General features: G+C 37.3%; 1 protein-coding gene across 5 annotated transcripts in view; it reads right to left on the bottom strand.

Annotated features, from left to right (window-relative positions):
• Positions 1-26,059, bottom strand: part of GPCPD1 (glycerophosphocholine phosphodiesterase 1) — a 56,744-nt gene extending 30,685 nt beyond the window's left edge. For 3 of the 5 annotated variants that reach the window (XR_014025786.1, XR_014025787.1, XM_081322484.1), the window contains exons 1-7: positions 25,825-26,059; positions 22,612-22,807; positions 19,233-19,310; positions 13,276-13,372; positions 11,933-12,017; positions 6,245-6,320; positions 3,761-3,799 (exon numbers count right to left, since the gene is read on the bottom strand). Coding sequence is in view for 3 of the 5 variants with exons in the window: in XM_081322484.1 (XP_081178610.1) it covers positions 3,761-3,799; positions 6,245-6,320; positions 11,933-12,017; positions 13,276-13,372; positions 19,233-19,281 (346 nt within the window). In the remaining 2 variants the exon portion in view is untranslated. Of the gene's footprint in view, positions 1-3,760; positions 3,800-6,244; positions 6,321-11,932; positions 12,018-13,275; positions 13,373-19,232; positions 19,311-19,765; positions 20,546-22,611; positions 22,808-25,824 lie in introns of those variants that run through there. The other 2 variants (XM_081322485.1, XM_081322486.1) reach the window with 2 other exon arrangements.
• Positions 26,060-26,545: the final 486 nt, after the last annotated feature.

Below are 26,545 nucleotides of genomic sequence, written 5' to 3'. Positions count from 1 at the left end.
AATTGCAAAAATTTAAACGTAACTGAAACTTTGAAGGTTGTCTTATGCGTAGGTTTATTTTTCAGTATATATGGTACTTTTGCATTAGTATCCATTTCCACAGGGAAAATCAATTCTAATCTTATTGTGGTGGCTGCTGAAACTAGTCAATATGGATCCAAATCAAAACAGATTTGGGTTGATCAAATTTTAGCAACTATTATATGGAATACTAGAGTACAATTCAAGTTAGGATTTCCAAAATCAATCTTACATAGTGCAAAGGGGATTAATTTGTGGCTTTTATTTTCTTGTAAACTGCTCTGTAGTCAAGTTAAAGAAACACACTGTAGGGAAGAAAGACACACAAATACATACTCATCCCAGCATCACTAGCAGCAAATATGAGGGCAATTCGGAAATAATTCTCCATTTCATTATCAATGACAGACACTCACAGATACAGAACTTTTATTATACACATTAGAAAACTACATTACATTACTTTTCAACATAATCAACATTCAAATTGAGGCACTTATCATAATGACTTACAAGGTTTGAAATTCTTTAGCAGTAGTCGTTCAGTGCCAAATCTGAGCTATAGGGGGTGGGGTGATCAAAAACATCCCAACAGAACTGCTTCAAAAGTTATTGGGAGCATCTAGTGGTGTGCGGGCAAGCCTTATCGTGAACCAACACCACACTGGAAGTGGTGCCATAGAAAATCCCGCCAAATGTGAAGATGCCAAAGGAGTACTGCTAGTGAAGTTCATGGAGTGTGGTTCAACCATGAATTCAGAAGTCTACTGTGAAGTGCCGGGGCATGTTGACTTCTGCTGTGGTGTTGGTTCACAATAATGCTCTCCCACACACCTCTAGACGCCCCCAAGAACTTTTGAAGCAGTTCTGTTGGGATGTTTTTGATCACCACCCCCCATAGCCCAGATTTGGCGCCGAGCAACTTACTACTAAGGAATTTCAAACCTTGTAAGTCGTTATGACAAGTGCCTCAATTTGAATGTGTATTATGTCAAAAAGTAATGTAATGTTGTAGTTTTCTAATGCGTACAATAAAAGTTCTGCATCTGCGAGTGTCTGTCATTGATAACCAAACAAAGGTTTATTTCCAAATTGCCCTCTTACATTAAGTATAGTAATTCAATTTCATTCTCTAAATGAAATTGAATGTATTTTGCAGAAGGTGAAAGGAGTTACTGCAGAGAAAGATCTTATCAGAGCGTTCTTTCATTCTATTACAGGACTTCCTACTGTTACTTTACCTGTAGGAAGGATTCTTCTGAGTTATATTCTAACATAATTAGGACTGAATTTTAAAAGTAGGAACCCAAGTTTTTCCTATAAACAATGGGTAGTGCACATTGAAAGGATCTATGCAACTGTTGCAAATGTTTTGTTGGTTGTCTCCAAGTTTTCTGACTTCTGGGTATTGGCTGATTGAAGACATCTCTACTATGGACGACTGCTGTGCAGGACAAAGAACTGGCAAGTAGATCAGTTCTTTGGAATGTCTCCAGATAGGGAGAGAACAGGAGATCGCCCATGAGAGCTCTGTCTGGCAGCTTCTTTTGAGAAGACCATAAAATAGTGGTCTCCCATGGATCTGAGTGCCAGAAACTAAGGGAGATGACATCTTTGTTCCCAGCAGTGTCAGATAAGCCAGATAAATCTCACTTTTTAAAATCACATTTGGAAATGTTCAGTTCAACTATTTTATGGATATTAAGAGAACTTTAGAATCTGAAGCCTGGTGAGTCTTATCTTCTTTGAATTAAAGGAATTTCAAACAGTTTAAAAGTTTAAAATAATATACAATTGGCAAAAAAGGGATTTTGATTTAAGTTTTAAATGGATTGGAAGACTACAGAGATTTGGAATATTTATTTTGCTGTACGATTTGGAAGCAATTATATAATTAAATAATATACTCATGGGAAATTACTGAAATAGAATTAAACTTGTATTAGGAATTGAGGCTTGATGGACACTAGAGGAAACTGAAAGACCGGGCAGAAAAGAGTTATAAAGCTGAGCCAGATAATCCTTCAAAATGGGCTGAGATATTAATAACTAGTATCTCGAAATGATACAGATTTCAATGGTTAAACGTTTAGAAAATGATGAAAAAAATTAAAAAACAGCTCTTACCTGACACACATATTATATAATTTTGAAGGCATGGAAGATAACAAAATTGAGACTACCAAAATGGGAATACAAAAAAAAATCAAGAAAAGGATCTGAACATGGAATGGCTGTGACAAGAAATCTCAGACGATACCTCTTTATGGGATTTACAAAGTAGGCTGGTGAAAGTTTTAAAGACTCCTTTTGCCAAAGACTCCTTTTGATGAAAGATCAGATCCTGTGATGCCATTGGAATGATTTAAAGGTCAACTTTATGAAGAGTAAAAATAAGAACTATAAACATGGACTATTTGATCAGGGATCAACTATTAGTTTGATATTTCTGATAATTCGTAATGGATCTTTTGCTGAACAGCACTGAAAATATGATGATTTGTGGACTATACATAATAAAAATTAGGTTATAGTAAGAATTATTATTTTATTCATAATTTTAAAAGGGTGAAGTTACTATATTAGCTTAGAGTCAATGTGGTGAAAGTTGGAAGCCATTTCTTTATGGTCTGTTTTTATTTTTATTTTCTCCTTTTTTTTCCCCTTTCCTCTTCATTTCTGAACTTTACTTTTCTTGTTTCTTCCAGTTTAGTTTTATTAGTTTTTATAATGTTTACTAAAAACTTCAGTAAAATTATTATTATTTTTTTATTGAAAAGTTTTTCAGTACATTTTATCTTTAACAAAACAACCCCTCCTCCCCCACCCACCCCCTTCCCACCCCCTCCCAACCCTCCCCCCCTCCCCTTCCCGACTTCTCAGAGCTAAATACAAGGTATAAATGTAGAAACAAACATAAATTACCATATGCTAACAACAATGAACTATTAAGTCTATTGCACTTTAGCTCTTATAAAATGACTACAAGCAATATAAATATCACATCAATACTAGTAAAATTATTTTTTTAATGGAATATTTCCAGGTCCCAGAACTTTGGAGAAGTGCACTTGAAAGGATAAATGCAATTGTCCTGAATAGTTACGTTGGTTTTCTGCAAGTATGTTTATGCATGGCTGCTACCACTGAAGTCAAAATGAAAGTGTCTGTGCATGTTTATTTAAGCAACCAGGAGTTCTTCCAAGCAGCCACATTAAGTCTTCCATAAACTTAAGAAGTGATGCTTTGCTTGAGTCGTCACAGCCATAATAATCAATAATATTGCACCTTTCTTTGGGGCACATTGAAAATCAAAATTTAGTAAAAGATTTTTGGAGGGGCTTTAGGGGTTTGGAGTCCAAGATTCTACTTCTCTGACATTCTATTTAAAAGCATTTTTTTTTCATTTCAAGTGCATCCTATTACTAGTATGTTTACATATTACATCTTAATAGCAATAGCACTTAGATTTATATACCGCTTCACCGTGCTTTGCTAGCCCTTTCTAAGTGGTTTACAGAGTCAGCCTATTGCCCCCAACAATCTGGGTGTTCATTTTACCAACCTCAGAAGGATGGAAGGCTGAGTCAAGCTTTTGAGCGGGTGAGAATCGAACTGAACTGCTGGCAGCTGGCAGTCAGCAGAAGTAGTACTGCAGTACTGCATTCTAACCACTGCGCCACCACAGTTCTTTTACTTTTTTAAGCCGTTTAATTTTTTAAAGTCAGTGACCACTTACCAAAGACTCCAAAGAATCCATCATCAATGGAAATGTTATCTAGAATTAAAAGGACAAAGTGTGAGCATACTACACATTCACAGATTATAATTTGTTAGTTTAGGCAGCAATCCTACACACTTGCCAAAGAATAAACCTTTTGGACTTAAGCAACTTATTTCTGATTAGATAACTAGCGGTTTACACAATTAACAGTAATTTAGCATTGTTTGCAATAAACAATTTAAACAGGAAGATAATAACTTTACTGCCACCTAAAAAATATTGCTTAGTTTTGTTTATTGCTAAAGTATATCTTAAAACATCCTTAGTAGGATGTATTTCGTTCCATCCAAGTTATCTAAAATATGAAAACAATATGTCATCAACTTGACAATGTATCATTACTAATGGAATGAATCAGAAGATGGTATCAGCTAAGAAGCTAAAATATCTAATTTGCTACTTGATTATGATTTAGATATATTTTATTAAAATGTTTTCACTTTTCAAGCATTAGTCTTCACATGCTATAGAAATGTAATGAAATCTTTAAATATACAATAAACTCAACAAAATTATATAAGTTTTTGAAAATAGAACTTTGACATCTTGAAAGTTATATTTAACTCTCCCTGGCTCAGTGGGTTAGGATGCTGAGCTTGTCGATCAGAAGGTCGGCAGTTTGGTGGGTCGAATCCTGAGTGAGCGCCTGTTACTCGTCCCAGCTTCTGCCAACCTAGCAGTTCGAAAGCACGTAAAAATGCAAGTAGAAAAATAGGGACCGCTACGGTGGGAAGGTAACAGCGTTCCGTGCGCCTTTGGCATCTAGTCATGCCAGCCACATGACCACGGAGACATCCTCGGACAAGCACTGGCTCTTTGGCTTTGAAACGGAGATGAGCACCGGCCCCTAGAGTCGGAAACGACTAGCATGCATGTGCAGGGGAACCTTTACCTTTACCTAAATTTTAAAGTATAAATCTTTATTATTCATCTCTCAATGTGAGACACATATCTTCCACTATTACAAAAAAAATTCTCGTTAGAATAATAATCCTCCTCTCCATGGATAATAATGCATTTTTCTATTTGATTATTTTGTCCAAGATTGGAGGGGTAAATTAAAAACTTTAAAACTAGCTGGAAAATATAAGAAATTTTCTAAAATGTGTGCATGTTGAGTCACTGAAACCTAGAGACTTGGTCTAGAAAATATTTTGATTGTATTAAGTTACTAATTTACCTTTAAAGGCAGTTGTAAGTTATTTATCATGTTTTATCACAAAGAGTCTACCTGAATTTAAGATGTTATCTATGCTTGAACAGGATTGAATCTAGACTATCAGAGAATGAAAAAAAAACTTTTATTATTGAAGGACATAAATCCCTGATTATTTAACTAAAAAAAGAAATTAATAAGCCAAAACAACTTAGGACAGGCTTGTTTTTAATCAGAAAGCCAGAAAATAAACTACCGTAAGTATGTATATCTACTCAGACAGGTCTCACTGACCTCCGTCTGACTTGTCCTGTCTAAACATGCACAGAACTGTAGCCTAAGACTATCAGCCTAGGTTTAATAATTTGAAGCCTTATTTTTTTTAATAAATGGAAATTACTTTTGAGCAATACATTTCGATTGAATGAGAAATAATCTTTCAATTATAATAGAAGTGTAGAATGGAAAGGCCAGTGACAATATTTTCAGATTCATTGAAAACAAGCTATTTGAATAAAATAACCTTTTTAATGGAGGCAACAGACCAAATTATACCAGGTTTCCAGTTGTATTGTTTCTCCTAAATTAATGAAAGGTAATGATTTATGCTTACAGTAATCTATGCTTATTTTAAAACCTGTTTTATTCATGAATTTGTTTAGCATAATATAGGAGACAAAGAATGTCTTTCTTCTGAAGTCATTGTTCTCTTTAAGAAAATTTAACTAGTATTTAAATGTCAACTTACCATTAACAATTTATAGTTTCTATCACACAGGCATGACTTGTGAAAATATCAGCATGGATTTTCAATCTCAAAGCATAATGATTATCAATAGTGTTTCAAAGTCTTTAAAAATGAACTTAAAACTTCCTTTTCCTTTCTGTGAGCCGAGTAAGATTCAGAGTACTGAATCTCCAAACTATGATATACCTGTGCTAGGATGATCTCCACCACCTTTTCCTAGCTTCTAGATTGAAGGTAAGAGAGCCGGGATCCAACCATGCCATGCCTTAAAACCCAGATGTGCAATCACAAATTTTGGCAATGAAAACCTGTGGACACCTGATAAAAATGGACTCACGATAATACTATTTGTAAGTCTTCTGTCATATAAATTCATTTTGCAAAATTTGTGAAAGCAGTGCTCATATTGACTAGGTGGAGGATCCCTTTGTAGCAGATTAATGTTAATCCTATAAAATAATAACCCAATTAAACCATTTTGTAACATTAGCAATCTTATGCATATGTTTCAAACAGATGCAGTTGATGCCCATACCTAAAGGGGTTATTGATCGTGCTGGTAGATGAGTCTCCCACTTGTGAATTATGACTTGGCATGGACCATCGATAGTCTGTAATTTAAAAGTTAAATGTCTGCAATAATTTTTGTTAAATTAAGGTTTATCTGCGATGCCATTTACATTCTTTCATGAGCCAAATTTGCTTGTACATCCTTTGAAGTACAAAGACCAGCCTCAATTTATACCAAGTTTATTATAATTGATGCTATTATGATACCTTAGCCCACTGTAAAATCAAAATTTAGTCTTTTATTTTTCCAGTCAAAGAATGGTATCGGGGGAATTTTATGATAGCATTTTACAGTATTTCCCATATATATGCATTCATCCTTATCTCTTATAAAATCTGCATATTTCAGCCTATTCAGAGGCTAGATTGAATATGTGAAAATCTAAATCAGACTAGTGGGTATAATCCCATCCAAACATAACCCTTCTACCATAAGTCGCATAAATAGGCTTCTTATAAAAAGGAAGACCAGACTGGGAGTGATATAATTCTATTAACATAATTTAGGACAACATTCTTCCTAGAATATGATTATAAAGCATGAATACTTTATACTTATGAATAGGATTATATTTTAACAAGATGGTTTTGTAGGAAATCACAAATTATGCAGGTATTGCAGCCTCCATAATTATTAATTAGGCTGCAAGTCTATATAACCTGCCATGTTACTATGGAATATACACAATGTACATCTGAGTGGACTTCTGGCTGAAAATCAGTGGCACTTACCTAGATTCAACAGAAAACTTTTTTAGTGTAAAATATCCAAGAATTAACAAAAGATTCCGTTAAGTAGCCACAGACCTACTACTTGGATATATATATTTGTCTGAAAAGTATCAACATTGCTCAGCTGCTTTATATACACCTTTTCCTAAAATTATATTTTAAAGCATAAGTCCAGTTAGACTTTAAATAACATGCATAAATTTATAGGTTATGCATATTTCCTTCTTCCTACCCCAACAATAAGATTTACATACCGTATTTTTCGGACCATAAGACGCACCGGACCATAAGACGCACCCAGTTTTTAGAGCAGGAAAACAAGAAAAAAATTCTTTCTCCTTCTCTCTCTCTCCCTCTCTCTTTCTCTCCCTCCCTCTCCCATTGTCCCTTCCTTCCTTCCTTCCTTCCTTCCTCTTTGTCCTTCCCTCTCTGCATTAGAGCAGTACCCGCGGAGGCGGCCCTGCAGCCCGGCTTTCTCTTGCAGAAAGCAAGCTGAAACGGACTGAGGGAGATTGCCAGAAATGCGAATCGGCCGATCTCGCGCTCCTGCAAACTCCCTCGCTCGGTTTCAGCTTCCCTTGCTACAAGAGAAAGCAAGCTGAAACGGAGTGAGGGAGATTGCCAGAAATGCGAATCGGCCGATCTCACGCTCCTGCAAACTCCCTCTCTTGGTTTCAGCTTCCCTTGCTACAAGAGCAAGCTGAAACGAGGCAGATTGCAGCAGCGCGAGATCAGCCGATTCGCATTCCTGGCAATCTCCTCACTCCGTTTCAGCCTGCTTTCTCTTGTAGCAAGGGAAGCTGAAACCGAGCGAGGGAGAGTGCAGGAGCGTGATAACGGCGTTTCTCAGCACGTGCCGATTCGTGCTCCACTTGCAGAGGTTGGGGCTGGCCATACGGATCACCTTCGGACCATAAGACGCACCCTCGTTTTCCCCCCTTTTGGGGAAAAAAAGTGCGTCTTATGGTCCGAAAAATACGGTAAATCTCTTAAGATCCATTTGAACTAGCAAAGTGTTATTGAGGAAATAAAGTCCAATCTCAGGATTAGGATTTATAAAGACAAACGCTATATATTTTAATTTTAATATATGTGTTTTGAGAAGGAATTAACTCAGATGCCTCCTGCCCTATATATAATGGCAAACCTGGATCAGAAGGCAATGAAGCTGCTTTGATTGCAGACTCGTAAGAAATAGTATTTGAGAAGACAATAAATCTGGATCATGAAACGAATTCAGATTGACAATTTCTGTTTAATATTTGAGAGCAAGGCAAACTGGAGAATATAAAACAATTAAGTAAACAACAGCTCAACTGATAAATCGATTCTGTTGCTGAAGAGAACAGTCTGAACCTGTGAAGTTAGAGTGAACCTAAACTTCAGGACAGATCAGATGGAAGAAGTCTTCCTATGAATCCTGCATCTCAAGAAACTGTTAGGAAAATCTGGTGTGGGAGTAGCATCCTTTTGCTGATGGCATGGTAGCCAGAATATACTATTTAATTATACATAATTTCGTCGTATATGGAAAGCAATGTCTTAGTAACATAAATTTAGAAATTTAGAAATTCTGTCCCTGGGTGGAACATTAACTCTACGCATATAGAATAATATCATATCTTCAATGTTTTATATAGCTCATGTAGCTTATTTTGGTGGAGGCAGTTGAACATATACCGTATTTTCTTTTCAGTGATAAAAATTTGTTTAGGAGTTTTATTTAAAACTATCAGAGAATTCATAGGATTAACACTTAAGGCTTTAATAGAAAGAGAACAGAACTGTAGATGAAGCAATTCATGGACACTGTTCATACATATTAGTGAATTATTTCACAGAGGTCCTCCACATGACCAAAAGTCAGATACAGACAAAGCACTGATCTGCGAGGACAATAATTTTATAATACAGAAGGTCTGGTCTGGTCTGGCCAAAGAAATCTGACGTTATAAATTATTTTCTTCCAATTACATGTAAGGTGGCACAAAAGTTATGAAAACTATCTTCATGCCTGCAATTGAACAACTACAGCATGCCCTGCGGCTTTTCCATCATCCAATTCTTTACATACAGGACTACTGATTTTCAGCACACTTCCCACTGAAAGCAGGCTATGTTTTAAAATAAAAGCTACTTAAATCAGTGAACACTTAAACTGCTGCTTTATTTGAATTACTGACACAATCATCTGATGAGATTTTACAAATTAAACATTTATGATCACTTGTATCCCTGAATTATTAGGCACTGCACTCATACAATTTATTAAATATTTGTATTAAGCAGGCCCATGGTCAAACCTATTTCAAATTAAAGTAATTAAAAGTGGAAGATGATATATTTTAACTGATGTAAGAAAGTATTTTGTGCACATTATATTCCTCATTAACAAAAAGATTACAATAATAGGATAAACTCCCAAGTGAAAAACTTTTGTCTGATTAGGCTTCCATTTTCAAATGAACTGATACCAGGAGATATTAACTTCCGTTGTTCAAGGCAAAAGTTACAAAATAAACAAAGAAACAAATAAGATTAAAAACCTTAACTTCAAATTGATAAAATCATTATAGATGGGGATTTTGATTGGTTTAAGAAACAGGAAGACCTCATCTCAAAACAAGGGGGGAAAGCATCATTTATAGATTTCTTAAGATACTTGAGCAGGGAAAGGAGGATAAGACATATATTGTTTCATTTTTCTTAAAAGTAAAAATTGGATTTCTGCTTGTCGTAATAAAGGTAAAAAGGTTCACAGCCTATCTACTATTCTGCCAGCTATGTGTATTTACACTAGTTTTTAATATCTGTTTTTTAATATATGATAATGAATCAGTGTTTCTTAAGTATCCCAAGTAGGTGCCTCTGTCAAGCAAGATTCTTGAAGCATTAATCAAATATGAATCAGTTTTTAAATATGGTAAGCAAGAAAGTGAGAGAAAAGTTGAGCTATTTGACAATGTTTGATTAATTCAATTTAATCCAAGGAACTATAATCTAGTGCATATGCAAGTCATCATCTCTTGGCAATTCAGCCTGCTCTTACTAAAATTCCAAAAGAGTATTATGTCAGTATCCAAAATATTTAAGACTAAGGGTCATTTAATAAGTTGCTGTTACAAAAAAATATGGCACTTTCACAATCCGAAATGATTTAAGTCCAAAAGCAAACTGCTGTTTTCTTTTGTTACTGCCATTCTAACCACAAATCCAAACTTAATCAACATGTAGAAATCAAATTTAAGCAACATGTAAAATTTATGCAAAATTTATAGATTTGCCATTTCTCTGTTAGGAGGTCTCAAAAAAAATTAATTTACCTTAATACTTAAAATGTCAATAGTACGTGGAAGTAAGCCTGCATCAGCTTCTGTAGTTCCAAATTATATTTCATGTACTTTAAAACCATATTTAATTCCTGTGTTTCTAATACATTAAAAAACTCATCTGGATTTTATCTTAGTTCAATTCTAAATGTTTATAGCAAAATAGTTTATAAAAGCACTATCCTATCATTAATCCAATTCACAGGATACATTCATTTTATATTGAGTTGCAATCACACTAAACTCTTTTTCATTCTTGTATCTCATTTATTTTCACCTTGCCTGCGCTGTATCCCCACACTGAAGCAACTTATGCTTCACTGCAATATATCCTCTCCCACCAACTCCATCCATCATTAAATCTTTGTTGGCAACCACGTTCATGATGTCCATTTATACTGATCCTTTATGTATGTTTCTACTCTGCTATTCCATAAAATGTATACTTACCACAGAAGCCTCTGCATCACACGGTACTTATAGCGTGCACAATACAGAGTACCTACTCAAAGGAAACACACTTACCAATACATACTATGAAGTTTGCATGTATTATAAGGGGGTATGTCTTATTACATTAGATCTACCAATGTCTAAATGGTTTTAATGGTTATGCCAGGGATAGGCAACCTCGGCTCTTTTATGACTCATGGACTTCAACTCCCAGAATTCCTGAGTCAGCTGACTCAGGAATTCTGGGAGTTGAAGTCCATGAGTCATAAAAGAGCTGAGGTTGCCTACCCCTGGGTTATGCCATCATTTGTACTATAAATGATTAACAAAATTATGACAATACTGAATTGATTTGGCAAGTGTTCTCACTTATGGATTTCCTGCCTCCTCTATGTCATTGTCTGCTTCTAGCATGTCCTTCAAACAGGACTTCTATTTTCTATTTTGAAAAAATCGCGAGTGCCATATTTAATACTTTGCGTTCAAATTTAAGTTATCAGCAACAAGGTGATTTGAAGGTACCATTAAGTTTGATTTTTTTAGGCTACTTATGGTCTACATAGAAAGCAACTGAATAAGAAACAAATAGAATATATTACTGCTGTGCATTCACCACAGGTACTTATTTGGATCAATCTATATGGATTAAGGAGGAGGGATCAATTGTCATTTGCTACCTATACAGGAAAAATGCTACATGCATTGCTTTTGCCATACAGATTTTATGCTTATATAGGATGCTTTTTGTGTAAAAAAATATGTGGATTTAAAAAGAGTCTGCTGTCAGGATATTTGAATTTCATTAGCTGACTATATAGTGTAAACACCCCAGAGGTATGCAAGAATTGACTTACATAAATTTGACTTAGAACGAATGTTTTCATAAGCCACATGTACAATTTTCAAGGTTTGAAAATTAATTAGTAATTAAGTCCTCATCATCTACCACCAAAATTCCAGTCAGATTCCTGTGAATATACTTCAGTTTTTGCACAGCTGGCACAATTCTTGTGCAAAATTGAATTAAGTAAGATTTTTGGAACAGCTGCATAAGTCTTGAAGTGCCTGTAGATTATTTTTAAACATGTTACCATCAATTAGCTAAGAAGCTTAATTAATGTTCATTGATGTATACATACCTTGGGTTCTAAGAAACGTCCTTGAAAATATCGATATGTAATATTCTTTCCACTAGGGAGATCAACTGTAGCTTTCCACAGCAGACTGCAGAAAAATATTTTTTTAAAAAAATACAGGAAGGTTAAACAATAACAAATAAAAATAACTGGCTGTGCAAGTATATATTACACATGCATGTACAATGAGATTTTAAAGCCTTTCTACTCCCTTTTCCTTTAAGTAGAGATCATAGCTTTTAATTACTTCCATAGGTTAAAGAGAACATAAAAATTATCCAAGCACCCTAGCACATTATTCAGGATTTAAAAAAAAAAGAGGCATTTATCAAGTGTTTTCAGACAACGTCACTTCCATGTTTTAGTAAAGCTCCCAAACATTTTTAAAAGAAACATGAAATCTAATAAACTATGTATGGTCAATATATATAGCTCTTAAATTATTTTCAAAAGTCCTTTGAAAATGAGTCATTCTTAGGAAGAACAATGTATTTTCCCAACCAGACAACTGTACTGCATTGAAAGGTATAGAAAAAGTAAAAAAAGAACATGTGCACCAACTACTAACTACCAGTAGAATGTATCTCCCAATTAGACATTAACCTTATTGGAATGCAACGCACATAACATTGACCTCGACTTAAATATTGGCACTTATTCAAAGGCTTCATTTATGACAATAATACTGCTTTAACAGTATTTAACAACTACTCCAGCCTTGTATTAACTAGGCTGATGAATACCTATGACCAACCAGGCTATAATATAATTTATTATAATATAATCACCTCTAAGCAAATGACCAGAATAATATCTCCACTCACTTGGACTGGGAGAAAAAACATTCCATGCCGAAAATTAATCAGAAATTTTAAATTTTTGCAAAACAGCATTTCTTACTCACTCAATTATGGAAGCTAGTTGGGTAAAATGAGGGCAATAATAATGCAAAGAACACCTGAGCACCCATACAGAAAAGATGAATACAACTGCAATAAATACATATGAGGCCCAGTTTGTTGTAGTGAGCAAGGTGCTGAACTAGAAACCAGGAGATGTTGAATTCTTGGTCTTGTCCTTCTTTAGACATGAAAACAAACTATATGTCTTTTGACCAACCCTACTCATAAGATATTTGATGTCAGGAAAATTAGGAGATGGTGGCATTACATATGTTGCCTTGAATTTAATAACCAATCAAATAATCCTTAACCTATAGGAATGTCAAATCACCTAAGTACAATGGAATTTGATACCAGTGAAAGAAATGAAACGAGCAAATGCACCTAGTATTATCCAGACTGTTACAGTTATTAGGTTTTAAGGTACTACTAAAAAGAGCTTACGTATCACCAGCCTCATCTTCTGGGTGAAGGATTACTGCACACTGTGGATTCCAGTTTCCTAGGGAATAACAGCTTCCACATACAGCCAAAACCTCTCCTAGAAAAAAAAGTATCAGAAAATAAATAATAAACTTTCAAATACCGAGTATTCAGATTAACATAATTTTTTTTTAATTTTAATTCCATTTATATCCCGCCCTTCTCCGAAGACTCAGGGCGGCTTACAAGCTTAGCAGTAGCCTTCATTCTATGTATATGCCTGCTTATTAGGGCTTTCATACACCCCCCAAGCGGCATTATTACAAAGTCAGCTTAATTGCCCCCAACAATCTGGGTCCTCATTTTACCTACCTCGGAAGGATGGAAGGCTGAGTCAACCTTGAGCCTGGTGGGATGCGAACCTGCACTAATTGCAGGCAGCTGGTGTTACTTTAGGAGGCATTAGCCCACTGCTCCACCAAGGCTATTTAAATGATATACACAGAAGCAAAATGATACAATCTCAAAGCTATCTATTAAAAATATGAAAGGGATTTTGCCAAATATTAGAATTATTAACATTGCTGTGGGAGCCCATGCTCATAGAAAAGAAGGCCAAAGTGAGATTTTATATGCTGGATTTCTTTCACTTAGGACCCAATATACACTTCACTAATAAAACAATTACTCCCTTCCTGAACAGATTTGTACATGTAATCTTTTGGTAGCAGCTACCTCCTAAGTCTGCAAGTGGGCAATCCACCCTACACTTTTCCCTCCTTAGCGTCTCTGTGAATTAGTACTTATTTAACTAATAGCTAACTACCGTAACCATTTGTCAACTCAGTGGCTAGGACATAAAAGTTGGTTCTGTAGTGTATGGGGGAAATAATAAACTTAATCATGATTGCAGAAGAAAGAAGAGCCTTTGACTCTTAGTGTCTCTTTATCCAATTCCCAAGTTGATTACCCTTCTTCTAACTGGACAAAGAGTTATTTGTAATGAAAAGGGGAATACAATCTTTCCCTGTTGGGCATAAGAATATTCTGTTATCTCTGCCTCAGCTGGAAAAGGCTTTGAAATCTCAAAATGTACTGGTTCACATTGGTATGATCCAAGTTTCAAAGAACTTTCATCAGCAGCCTGATATTACTGTAGTCTTCTTATCTGTGAATGCCTAGATGCAGCAAAAAAAATTTATTTTTTTTAAATTTTAATTCCATTTATATTCCGCCCTTCTCCGAAGACTCAGGGCGGTTTACAAGCTTAGCAGTAGCCTTCATTCTATGTATATGCCTGCTTATTAGGGCTTTCACACACCCCCTAAGCGGCATTATTACAAAGTCAGCTTAATTGCCCCCAACAATCTGGGTCCTCATTTTACCTACCTCAGAAGGATGGAAGGCTGAGTCAACCTTGAGCCTGGTGGGATGCGAACCTGCACTAATTGCAGGCAGCTGGTGTTACTTAAGGAGGCATTAGCCCACTGCTCCACCAAGGCTCTCAAATGATAGGAATAAACCCCATGTGTCTATGTATATAAATACATACATATACAGACATGTGAATCTTACGGAGAGTTTTGACTGCATAAGATTCCACAAGTTAAAATGGCTAGATAATAACAGTATACAAAATTATCTTTAATACAAACTGTTTTGCATTTGAAATGCCTTACATTTTAATAGAGGCTAAAGCCCCTAGAATATTTTAAAATAAATCAGGGCTAGCTTATATAATGATGGCAATTTTAACTTACCATATTTTCAGTGGTATTGTTGGCATTTTATTTCTATGTTCTTTTTAGAATGAAATTTATTTAAATTACTTTATTTGACTTAGGGACTGCCCAATTCCAGTTCTGGGATAACAAAACAAATATGCAATAAAAAAAGAGCATACAAGAAGAAGTCGGCAAATCTAGACTTCTGGTTTTTGCATCCGCAGCGCATGGCTACGCGAGAGCGGACCTCTGCTCCCCACGGCTAGTTTCTTCCTGCTTGGGGGACCCTAGATGGGTCTGAAGTTGCCCCGGAGAGGTGACTGTGAAGGAGGGACACCCCTTCAATCATGGAGTGACGGCAATCGCTTCGTTTGATCCGGGGAAAGCTCTCCGAACCCAACAGGAGAAAGGCTAGCATGAGATCAGCGTCTAGCCCAAGCTACTTGCAGCCGAAGTCCCAGAGCACGAACTTAAATATCAGTGAACAGCGTGCTTGGAATTGGTGAGAGTACTGATCTTGTTTCTTCTATCTACCATTTAAATCCTTGAAAAGATTCCCAAAGCAAGAAAACCTACAGAAGTCAAGGGAGGGGACTAAAAGAACAGAGAATTTCAAACATAGAGGGAGGGGCCTTATAACAAGAAAGATAACGAGATTTAAGTAATATAGTATGTTTTTACAATATATTAAATGTTTAAATAGTAGGTTGAAGTAACTTTTATTAATATATAAGTAAAATATAAACTGATTAAAAAGGGTGTTATATCTATAAGATAAAAAGTATAGTATTTTTATAATGCATGATATAAAATATTGGGATGATGTACCTAAATGGGAAAATTTAGAAATTGAGAAGACTAATATGAAGAAATTATGACTGGTAAGAATTGGATTGAATATAAGGGAACCTAATCGAACAAAAATTATAAAAATAGAATGTATGCTGAACTAACGAGATGATGGTTATGAGAATAATATAAGCTGAAAAAATGTTATCTATAGAGATTATTATTTGTATAAATATAAAAAATGCCTATACCTAATTATTTATATATTGAAAATATTAAGAATTATATTCTGGCTAAGGTTGAAGAAGGAAAATACAAATGGGAGAAGGGAAGATCAAAGAAATGTATTATTGATTAATATATTCATTATGGAATTATCAAATTTAATTATTATTGACTGTTAATTATAATTGTCCTTTTTCCCCCCTTGTTAAAATGTAAACCAAGACAACACGCGTACACCAGGCACTGGAGATAGTTAATAGTTAAAAACCAATAAAATATCTATTAAAAAAAAGAAGTTGGCAAATCCAGGCCATATGATAAACATGATATATACCCATAAGGTCTTTAAGAGCTTCTGGAATGCCATCAGGCTGCAAGCCACTCAGATCTCAGGGGAAACCTCATTCCACAGAGCTCCTATGCTTCCAGGATCCTGATAGATGGTCCTGCTCAGTTAAAAAGAACCCAGTGTGTATTGGACTGAACTAGCTGGGCTGACACCACAGAGGACAGGCAGTCCCTTGAATCTCACCAGGAAGGAAAGTGGCATCCAGTGCAGCTCATATAAAGAAGAGGTGTCACTGAAGCATGTCTGTCACAGCCCACAGGGCTGCATTCTGGCCTAGCTGAAGTTTCTGGGTGGTCTTCAAGAGCAACCCATGTAAACTCATTGCAGTAATAAAACCATGAGTGACTAGGGTATGAATGACTGAAAGGCCGCTAGATCTAAGAATGGGCAGTGAACAAAGGTTTTCCTGGCCACAGCTGCTCACCAGCCCATAAAGCAGAAACAGTGAATCAAGGAAGATCCTTAGATTGTGTATCATTCTTGAATGGGAAGCCTTACCCCATCCAAGACTAAAAATGGAATGTCTCCATACTTAGGGGGTACTAACCCCCAGCCACAGAGTTTCGGCAGCACTGAGTCAGAGATGGTTCCTCTTCATCTACAGTAGCAGCTCCCAACCTTTTCTATACCCCACACCCCTAGAACGCTTCTGAGATATTCTCACACCTCCTACAAAAATTTGAAATAATGGCAACAAATTATGCATAAAGGTAAAGGTTCCCCCACACATGCGTGCTAGTCGTTTCCAACTCTAGGGGCTGGTGCTCATCTCCGTTTCAAAGCCAAAGAGCGAGCGCTTGTCCGAGGACGTCTCCGTGGTCATGTGGCCGGCATGACTAGACGCCAAAGGCGCACGGAATGCTGTTACCTTCCCACCGTAGTGGTCCCTATTTTTCTACTTGCATTTTTACGTGCTTTCGAACTGCTAGGTTGGCAGAAGCTGGGACGAGTCAAAGGCGCTCACTCTGCTACGTGGCACTTGGGATTCAACCTACCAAACTGCCGACCTTCTGATCGACAAGCTCAGTGCGCTAACCCACTGAGCCACCGCGTCCCTTTATGCATATACACTATAATTTTGAAAACCTAAGTTTTTGCACCCCCTGGAATATCGTCTCACTCCCCCAGGGGGTGTGAGCACCCCTGGTTGGGAACCCCTGATCTACAGTAATGTATACAATTATTATTTTTTGAGCACATTTGCGCACATAATAGGGTTTAGCTACACTAAACGGGATCTTTGTTTCCCTGAGCATATTTGTTTAACAATAACAACAGAGTTGGAAGGGACCCTTGAGGTCTTCTAGTCCAACCCCCTGCTCAGGCAGGAAACCCTATACCATTTCAGACAAATGGTTTTATAAAGCTGTGGTTTTATTCAAAATGAATTAGGATTCAAAGCTAGGAGACTAGAAAGACAACAAATAAACATCCAGAATCTTCTCCCAACAGGTCTCCTGCATCAGATTTTTAGAGGAACTGTTAATTTTCTTAAAATGTTATCCAGTGTCTTATATTATTTTTAAAAAGGGAACCAAGTCATTTAACTTAAAACAACTTATGGCACAAGGTAGCAGAATTTGAGGGCTATGAGGAAAAAAGTGTTTTTAATATTTATTCAATCAATATGGACTCAGTTTTAAAATAGATGTCTTATAGAGTGAAACAGCAGAAACTGCCTAGTCACAGGTTCTATTTTATATTATATTGCAGAAATTTTTGTGAAGCAATGTTATATAACTGGCTGGGAGAAGCAAGGGAAATACAGGCAGTCCTCGATTTACAATGGCAATTGAGACCAGAATTGCAGTGCTAAGCAATGTGATCATAAAGTGCAACAGCATCACTTAGCGATGACAATCTCTGCAATTCTGGTTGCCACCATTAATTGAATCTCAGGGTCATTAAGCAAGGAAACTTCCTTACCATCTTACCACAGTTAAGTCAATGGGGAAGCCGGCAGGAAGTTGCAAAGTCCCAAGCAGCTTGCATGCAGCAGAGCAGGCATGTAAGTGGCTACTGCAGAGTGAGGAAGGTTTGTGTGAAATTGAAAGAGGTGTGCACCGAAACACTGGGGTGGGGTGGTGGTGGATGTAAGTGCATAAGTGGCAGGAGAGGCACATCAAGGCTCCAGGAAGGTGCGTGGGAGTGCATGAGTGACCAGTGTGACATGAGTGCAAAGGGACAGTGAAAGGGTACATGGGTAGGGGAGACTTACCCTAGTGACTTCTAACCTTCCCTTCCAGCTTCCCAACCGACTTTCAGGAGAAGCCAGCAGAGAAGGCAACCAATAGAGATTGGGTGACTGCATCAAGTGCAAGCCAGTTGCCAAGCGCCTATCATAATCCTGTGACTGTGGGAATTCTAGGGTGGCCGAAATTCTGAGGACCGATTATAATCATCATTCATTCAGCACTGTCATAACTTCCAACGATCACTGAATGAACGAACAGTCCTAAGTTAAAAACTACCCGTATGATACCATTTTGGACAAAAACAAACAAACATTCAGTTTGGGTAAGGATTAAATTACTCAAGCAATAGGAAAATCTCTTCACCTAGTGTTGTAATAGAAGCAAGAAATATAGGTGGTAAACTGGTCTGAAGAATAAATATGGAAATTCAATTTTCACATACTTGTAAGACATAATTATACAAATATTTGAGAGGGCCTAATATTTGGAGACAGTATACTAGAACTAAGGAAACTTATCTTGTTCCATTAAAAATAATTTTTACATACATACTTATTAAATGTAAAGCATATCTACAAAAGGTAACAGAAATGAAATTTTCCCAAAACCCCATCTATAACTGCCTGGATGTAATTTGTTACATGGAAAATTAACTTTCAATTCTATTGCAAGTCTGCACTAAAAACTGCTTTTTACCTGGTGGAGATACTCCTCTTATTTCAAAGGTAACCTGACAAGGTGCCATATTCAATTACTTTCGAAGAGCGCAGTAATCTGTTGAGAAAGAAAAGAAAGCATCATCTTATTATTTTATTTATCTGCACACAATCTTTCAAGAAAGAGCCCTGATTTAAATTACAATACAAGCCAAAATAAAAAATAAAAACAGAGGATAAAAAGGGAAGAAAGTATTATACTACGTGGACAAGTCATGCACTCTGAATTTCACAGAGGGAAAAAAGTTATTTACTGCATATCTAAACAAAGCCAAATGTTAAATTTCTCTGCAAGGGGAAGAGACCAGTTCTGCAATCTGCCAAACTGATCATAACTACTAGCAAACTAGAGATGAAGGTCTATGAAACCAAATTCAAACATATTCATACAGAATTGAGTGATTTGTCAAATAAAGCATATACTAAAATATTTTTGCAGCCTTAAAAGCCATCTATTTTTTTTTGCAAGGCTGTGGAGTTAGTTAGTGTACAAATTATTGAAGCTATGCCCACCTTTTCCCAATGAAGCTGCATTTGGAAATGGAGTTAAAAATCAGTATTTCACACAAGGAAGCAGCCATCTTCATATCCACAAATAGTACTGATCCAGAACAATCCATAAAAGATGTGCTTGGTTCTTCAGAAGATGTACAATTCATGCAAACTCATTTTGCAAGATGACACTTGAAAGGAGCTCCCCAAAGCCAGTACTTATTTTACAGCGAATAAAAGGGCTACGTTTTCATGGATTAATTTTGATAAATATAGACAAGGAGCAAACTTCCTCGTTAAATAGAGATGATTTCAAGCCAAGAAATACATTTTTTAAAAAAGTGAGTATAGAGTGAATTTGATTATTTGCTATCAAATCTTTTTCGACTCCTAGTGACCACACAGATGTTCTCCATAATGATCTATCCTTTCAACGGTGCACTGATTGTCAGTGTAACTGAGTCAACCCACTTACTATTTTCTTCCACCTTTTCCAATACGACAGACATTTTCAAAAAGATAAAGTCTTTTCATAATGTAGCTGAAGTAGGACAGGTTTGCTCATTTTGTGCCTCACATGACAACTCTGGATTTATTTGTTCAATGATCCTTTTTGTTTGTTTTCTTCAGTACCCACAATATTCTCAGGAGTCTGATCCAATCTTAAGGGTCTAACTACCTAGCTATGTAGACACTAAGAGTCAATACAGGTCATCTTTGATTTATGGCCACAATTTAGCCCAAAATTTCTGTTGCTAAGCGAGACATTTGTTAAGTGAGTTTTGCTTCAATTTTTGCCACAGTTGTTAAGTGAATCACTGTAGTTGTTAAGTTAGTAACACGGTTGTTAAATGAATCTGGCTTATCCATTGACTTTGCTTGTCAGAAGATTGCAAAGGATGATCACATGACCCCAGGACACTGCAACCGTCATAAACATGAACAAGTTGCAAGCATCCAAATTTTGATCACATGACCATGGGGATGCGGCAACTGAAAAACGGTGATAAGTCACTTTTTCAATATTGTTGTAACTTCGAATGATCATTACCTGTACTAACTTGATGGCACATATTCATCAAGCCTCTTACTGACAGGTATAGGTGCTTAGTTCACATACTGCACTACAATCTGGGTTGTTTTAATCAAGATTTGTTGAAGAAGTCAAATTACCTAGTTCATTCATAATGGTAGTTAGTTACAAACCATAATGGCTGAAACTACGACTGCACTACATGTATCATACAAGTTGGTTTATATTTCATGTAAATCAGTGTTTCACTATGATTTACTGACTAAATCACACCTAACAATTCAACTATCCATACAGTATGTTAAACTAAAATAAAAAACAATTACATTATGTTTTAGGACATTGTGAATCTAGTTCATTTAGAGTTAAATTGTTTGATTCTGTAATTTCGCTATTAGTAAGCCCAGGTTGAACAGTCAACAACCATGGTTTGATCCATTAATTCGCTGACACGGAGAATCAAATGAACCTCTTTCTCTTCTATATATGAATAGCTAAAACAATCTTGGACAGAGATTTTTCTTTACACTCAGGATATACTGTATGTTCAAAGGACCAAGAAGCTGGATATATACAGTATAGGGAATAAGCTCTGACAAATCATTAATTTAAATCACAATTTTAGAAACTGTATAGTATGCTTATTTTCCTTTACATTATTGCACAGCAGTCTTCAAATATTTCATTCTTTGGGGAAATAAGTAAGAAACTTGCAACTTATTCTAGCAGAATGTTGGTGAAAATCCTACATAGAGAAACCGTAAACCAGCATTCAAGTATATTTACAATCAAATCCTAAACCAAAATAAAAATATCTAATGCAATAATAACTAAAGCATCTATTACTGCAATCATTCTTTTTCTTGTGGAAATCCACTTGTCCATATTTGCTTCTTCTTACAGCTTGCTTTAAACTGCAGTGCAGAATTCACCGACCTCAAACCTTCAGCTTTGAGCACTGCAGACAGCCAGTAGAACATCTCATAATATGCGTTTCATCTTTGTGGACTACACAGAAAGCAGTCACTTTGCATGAAATGCAATGAAAGTGTGTGAATTACCTTTTAGAAAAATCACTTTTCTGATGTGAATTAGAAATTAATAAGCTGCTGATCACCAAACAACTACACCACTGTGAATTTATAAAGCATCAGTCCAGTAATGTTATAATTATCACCTTACTAAGAATGGGCTAAGAAAAACCCATTCGTGAGTTATCTGAATTCTACTGACCTAGTCTCTCTGGCATGTTTACCACAGAAATAGTCACACATTGGTAACAACAAACTCCAGGTATATTTCATAACAAGAAAAGAAATACAGCACACCATTTAATGCCTCCATGAAATCTAAAGCAGCAACTATAGGTAGTCCTTGACTTATGACCACCATTGAGCCAAAAATTTCCATTGCTAAGCGACAGTTTTTTGCCCTTTTATGACTTTTCTTGCCAGTTGTTCAGTGAATCACTGCAGTTGTTAAGTTAGTAACACAGTTAAGTGAATCTGGCTTCCCCATTGACTTTGCTTTTCAGAAGGTCACAACAGGTAGTCTCATGACCCTGGGACACTGCGACCGTCATAAATACAAGCCAGTTTCCAAGTGCTTGAATTTTGATCACCCTGACCACAGGAACACTGCAACAGTAAGAAGTGTGAAAGATGGTCATAAGTCACTTTTTTCAGAGCCGCTGTAACTTTGAATGGTCATTAAACAAATGGTTGTTAAGTCAAGGATACCTGTATGGATGCTTTGGCTTAGGGCTAGGAAAGAGCAGGTTGAACTGAACATTTTAACAGAAGTTATGTAAAGAAGTTATGTATTCTGGGCTTACAGAATAATGGGACCCAGGGAATGAAATCTGGAAAAGTTGTGTCTGCTTTACTTCTAGGATTTTGCTTCTTCAGTGCCATTGCCACCGCACTGCTGCAGTCATGTGATCCTCATTTTCAATGTTCTCTGACAGCTTCCCAGCCACTCACGCAATCACTTGGTTCCTACTCCACCCAGCACCAGTCACTTAATTGCCTCTGGGAAGGAACGGAAAGAGGAAGGAAGGAACATGGAAAAAGGGAGAGGAAGGAAGAGAAAGAAAAGGAAGAAAAGAGGAGAAAGAAGAAGGGGGGAAGGAAGGGAAGGAGATTTTTGATGGTCACTGCCAGCTTCCCAGGATATTCAGTGGGAAAGCAGGCAGCAGGTCAGAAGTTGCTCCTGCTTTGAATTTGTTCCCTTGGGTGGTCATTCTGTTTCTCTGCTTAGATAAGGAAATCTGTCTGAAATAAGATTTCAGAGGTCACAGGTTGTTTACTAGCATGTTAAAGATGACTTCCAGCAACCATTCCAAATTGCTATCATGGAAAAAAGTGAGCAGACTCAGCTACAATATCAAAGCAGCTGTAAGCAGAAAGAACAAGATCTTCTTTCATTATTTTTTCTAAAGCAGCTCAAATCACAAAAAATAGAGATTATGGACAAGCTACAAAAAAAAGTTCCACGTACCAGAAGGACTGAAAATAAATAAAAAAAAATCTTACATATTTTGATATGAATTCTTGTGAGTGTGCACATAAGAAGTTTACCACCAGAAGTTCAGCATCAAAGTATATTAGAATGTTGTTCCCTCAATAGTTCACATGACACCATAACACTGTCCCTTACCCCAACAATAGTACTTAAGAATATATTGTAACTTACACTGTATTACTGGAAATAAGTAAAATGCCAATTTTTCCACATATGGACTTTTATATTATAATAGGGACTGTATTACTAATTGTAAACTGCTTTAGGGGTTTTTTTTGGCAATATGTTTCAGTTACCAAAAAAAGTAAATACCTACTACTTACTGGACCAACTAAAAGAATGAGTTCAACTTTAGTCTAGATTTATGTGCAATACTGTATTTTTTAATGCAGTTACCTACAAGGATTAAAATTATTTTCGCTATAATTCAGAGAAAGCATGTTCATCTTTAACAAAGAATTCTCATTCAATCTCATTTCTAAGTAACTCATCTTTTGACTCTTTCATTTTCAAAAATACCTAAGGCTTAGTATGTTCTGACAGTCAAACTAGAAATCTAGCTTTGTAAGGATTAATATAATTCTATTCTTCCCAGGCAGCTGTTCCATATGAGTTGCCTCAGTGAAGCAATATTCTATTTATCAGGAAATGCAGCAAAACCTTTAAAATTTAGTTCTTCTCATCTTGTCCATATGGTTACAACCATGGCAAGTACAGTAATTTAACATTTTTATACAGTCCTCTTTGATCAAATTCTTCCAACTCAATTAAAAATGGGGTCAAGGAGAAGAGCCTTCTCTGCCATGACCTATACTTTCTGAAACATTTTGTCTACTGAGATGAGGTCTGCCTCCACCTGATCTTCCAGAAGAGCTTTAAAACCTGGCTCTGCTTGGCTTGGGTCCCCAAAGGAGGGATGGCTAGGGTGGAGGTGGTTGATTAAGCATCCATACCATTGGATTTAACCTTTGTTAATCTTTATCTTGATTTTAATGCTTTTAAAGTTTTTATATTTATGCTCTTATACTGTATTACTGTAAGCCACCCAGAGTCATTCGGGAGAGCGAGGCAGCATATAAATTTAATAAATTCTCATGAGAATTTGGTATCCTTCTCCATTTGCTCAGCAAAGTACAAATAATCCAACCAACTTCGTTTTTTCTTCTACAAGAGGAGAAAACTGCTCAAATCATGAATTAAACTCAATAGCTGTCCTGTAATCTCTGCAGACTGGAATTAAACCAAGGATTTTGTTTCTAACACCAGCCATTATAAAAGGGCTTCGCCTATCCAGATTGCAAAAGGCTATATTCACCTACCACAGTATACTGTACATATGAAATTGACCACTAGAACTTAATAAAGATAGTTGGTGGCTAAATAGGTTGCATGAACTAAAACATCTGAATACCTTCATTGAATAAGCCATCACTCAATCCAAGTTAAAAATCAGATCTGTTTTATTTTAGATTTTCAAGTGCAAAAAGTATGTAGAAATTTACATGTAGAATATTCATTTTTACTGGAGAATTGTATGTCTTGGACAAATACCGGTAAATCCATCTTTGCCTTCCTTCTGACATATTAAGGCTACTGTTCTGGGTTACACACCAAACCACTACATTGTAGCGCAGGATGTTGTGCTCACTATACATATGTTCATATACTACAGCATATTGTAGAAAACTAGAAAATTGAGTTAAACCACAGTTAAGATAGTCATTCATGAATAAAACATATGGTGGAAAGGCAGGCTGATTTTCATTTATTTGCAGCCAATTATTTTGGCTTCAAAATTTATTCGATCATGGCAAATTTTCACACTGAACCTTGTGCTTCAAATCACGTCTTACTCAACTCTCCCCATCCCCCCCCCAAAAAAAGGCTGCATTAACATAACCTATTAAGATAAAAGCGTGTCTAATTTGTGGCACAGTGTACTGTATGGACCGGGCTGTGATGAGTAGACGGGTCACTTGCTTTGTAAATCCAGAATATTTGAATTCGTACAGCTTAGTTAACCCTGGTTTAATTTGCTGTATAACTCTATCCATAGATACATAATGGGGGGGGGAAAGGTATCCGATCAAGAGAAGCTACACGAGATCGACACATATCCGACTACAACCCTCGTCCATTCTTGTCAATGCCTCTTTTAGTGACCGGGCAGATCACGAGTGAAAAAACAACGGGGGCAACAAAACAGTCCCCGACCCCGCACTGCTTTCAAGCGCTGCTCTCTTCCTCCCGAGTCGGGCAAAGAACGAGCGACTTTCGAGGCGTAGGTAGCAGTTACGGTCTGAAAAAAGCCGCATTGTTGAGGGAGAAGGAAAGAGCTCCAGGATTTACACCCTTGAGTAAAGCAGCTCGGCGGCCAGGGTGATGGAAACTGCTCCCCCGCAGGTCTCGGGAAAGGAAGAGGCGGCAGAGCCACAGCATCCCCTTTAAGGAACGAGGAGCTTCTTTTCCTCCTCCCCCACTCCCTCCGTCTCTCTGCCGCCGCCGCCCGAAGCCCGCGACTAACCTGTGCCGGGAGGGGAAGGGCGAGAACTGCGGATGGAAGCCGGGATGTGGCAAAGCACCAGTCGGCTCTCGGCTTCCTCCCTCGGGCAACCACCTTCCCGCAAAGGAGGGGGGGAGGAGGGCGGCTTTAACGCAAGCGGCAGGCGGGAAAGGAAAGGGGCGCGGCGCTTTTGTTCCTTGACGCCTCGGCTTCTCCCCGGCCCAAACCGGTTACAGCCGCCCGGCTGAAACCGCCGTCGCCGGGCGGCGAGGAAGGGAAAACAAGCGGCACCAAGAGCACGTGAGGCGGGCGGCCAATGGGAGCGCGGGGGAGGGAGGCGGGGGGAGGGGCGGAGCGAGCTAGCGGGGGGGGGGGAACGACGGGAAGGCGACACCCTTCTTAGACGACGCGCGCGGGCGGTCTCGGGAAAAGAGAAGGGGGGGGTGGAGTCCGTCGAGGCCGCGTGGCAGGAAAAGCCAACGGTGGGAACGTGGGGTCGCCTGGCCCTAAGCCCAGGGGTAAGGCAACCTCGGCTCTTTTATGACTCGGGGACTACAACTCACAGAATTCTGGGAGTTGAAGTCCCCGAGTCATAAAAGAGCCGAGGTTGTTGCCTACCCCTGCCCTAGGCGGAGCTCTGCGTAAGCGGCGGTCCTGTACTTGTTTTGGCACCGATTGTTGCTGAGCTAGTTAACATTTATTATTGTTGTTGTTAGCGGCGAAGTCGTGTCCGACTCATCGC

The sequence above is a fragment of the Vipera berus genome (assembly GCF_964194415.1).
Source record: "Vipera berus genome assembly, chromosome: 1".
NCBI lineage: Eukaryota > Metazoa > Chordata > Lepidosauria > Squamata > Viperidae > Vipera > Vipera berus.
The sequence above is the reverse complement of the archived record's forward strand: the minus strand, read 5'-3'. Positions and strand labels throughout refer to the sequence as shown.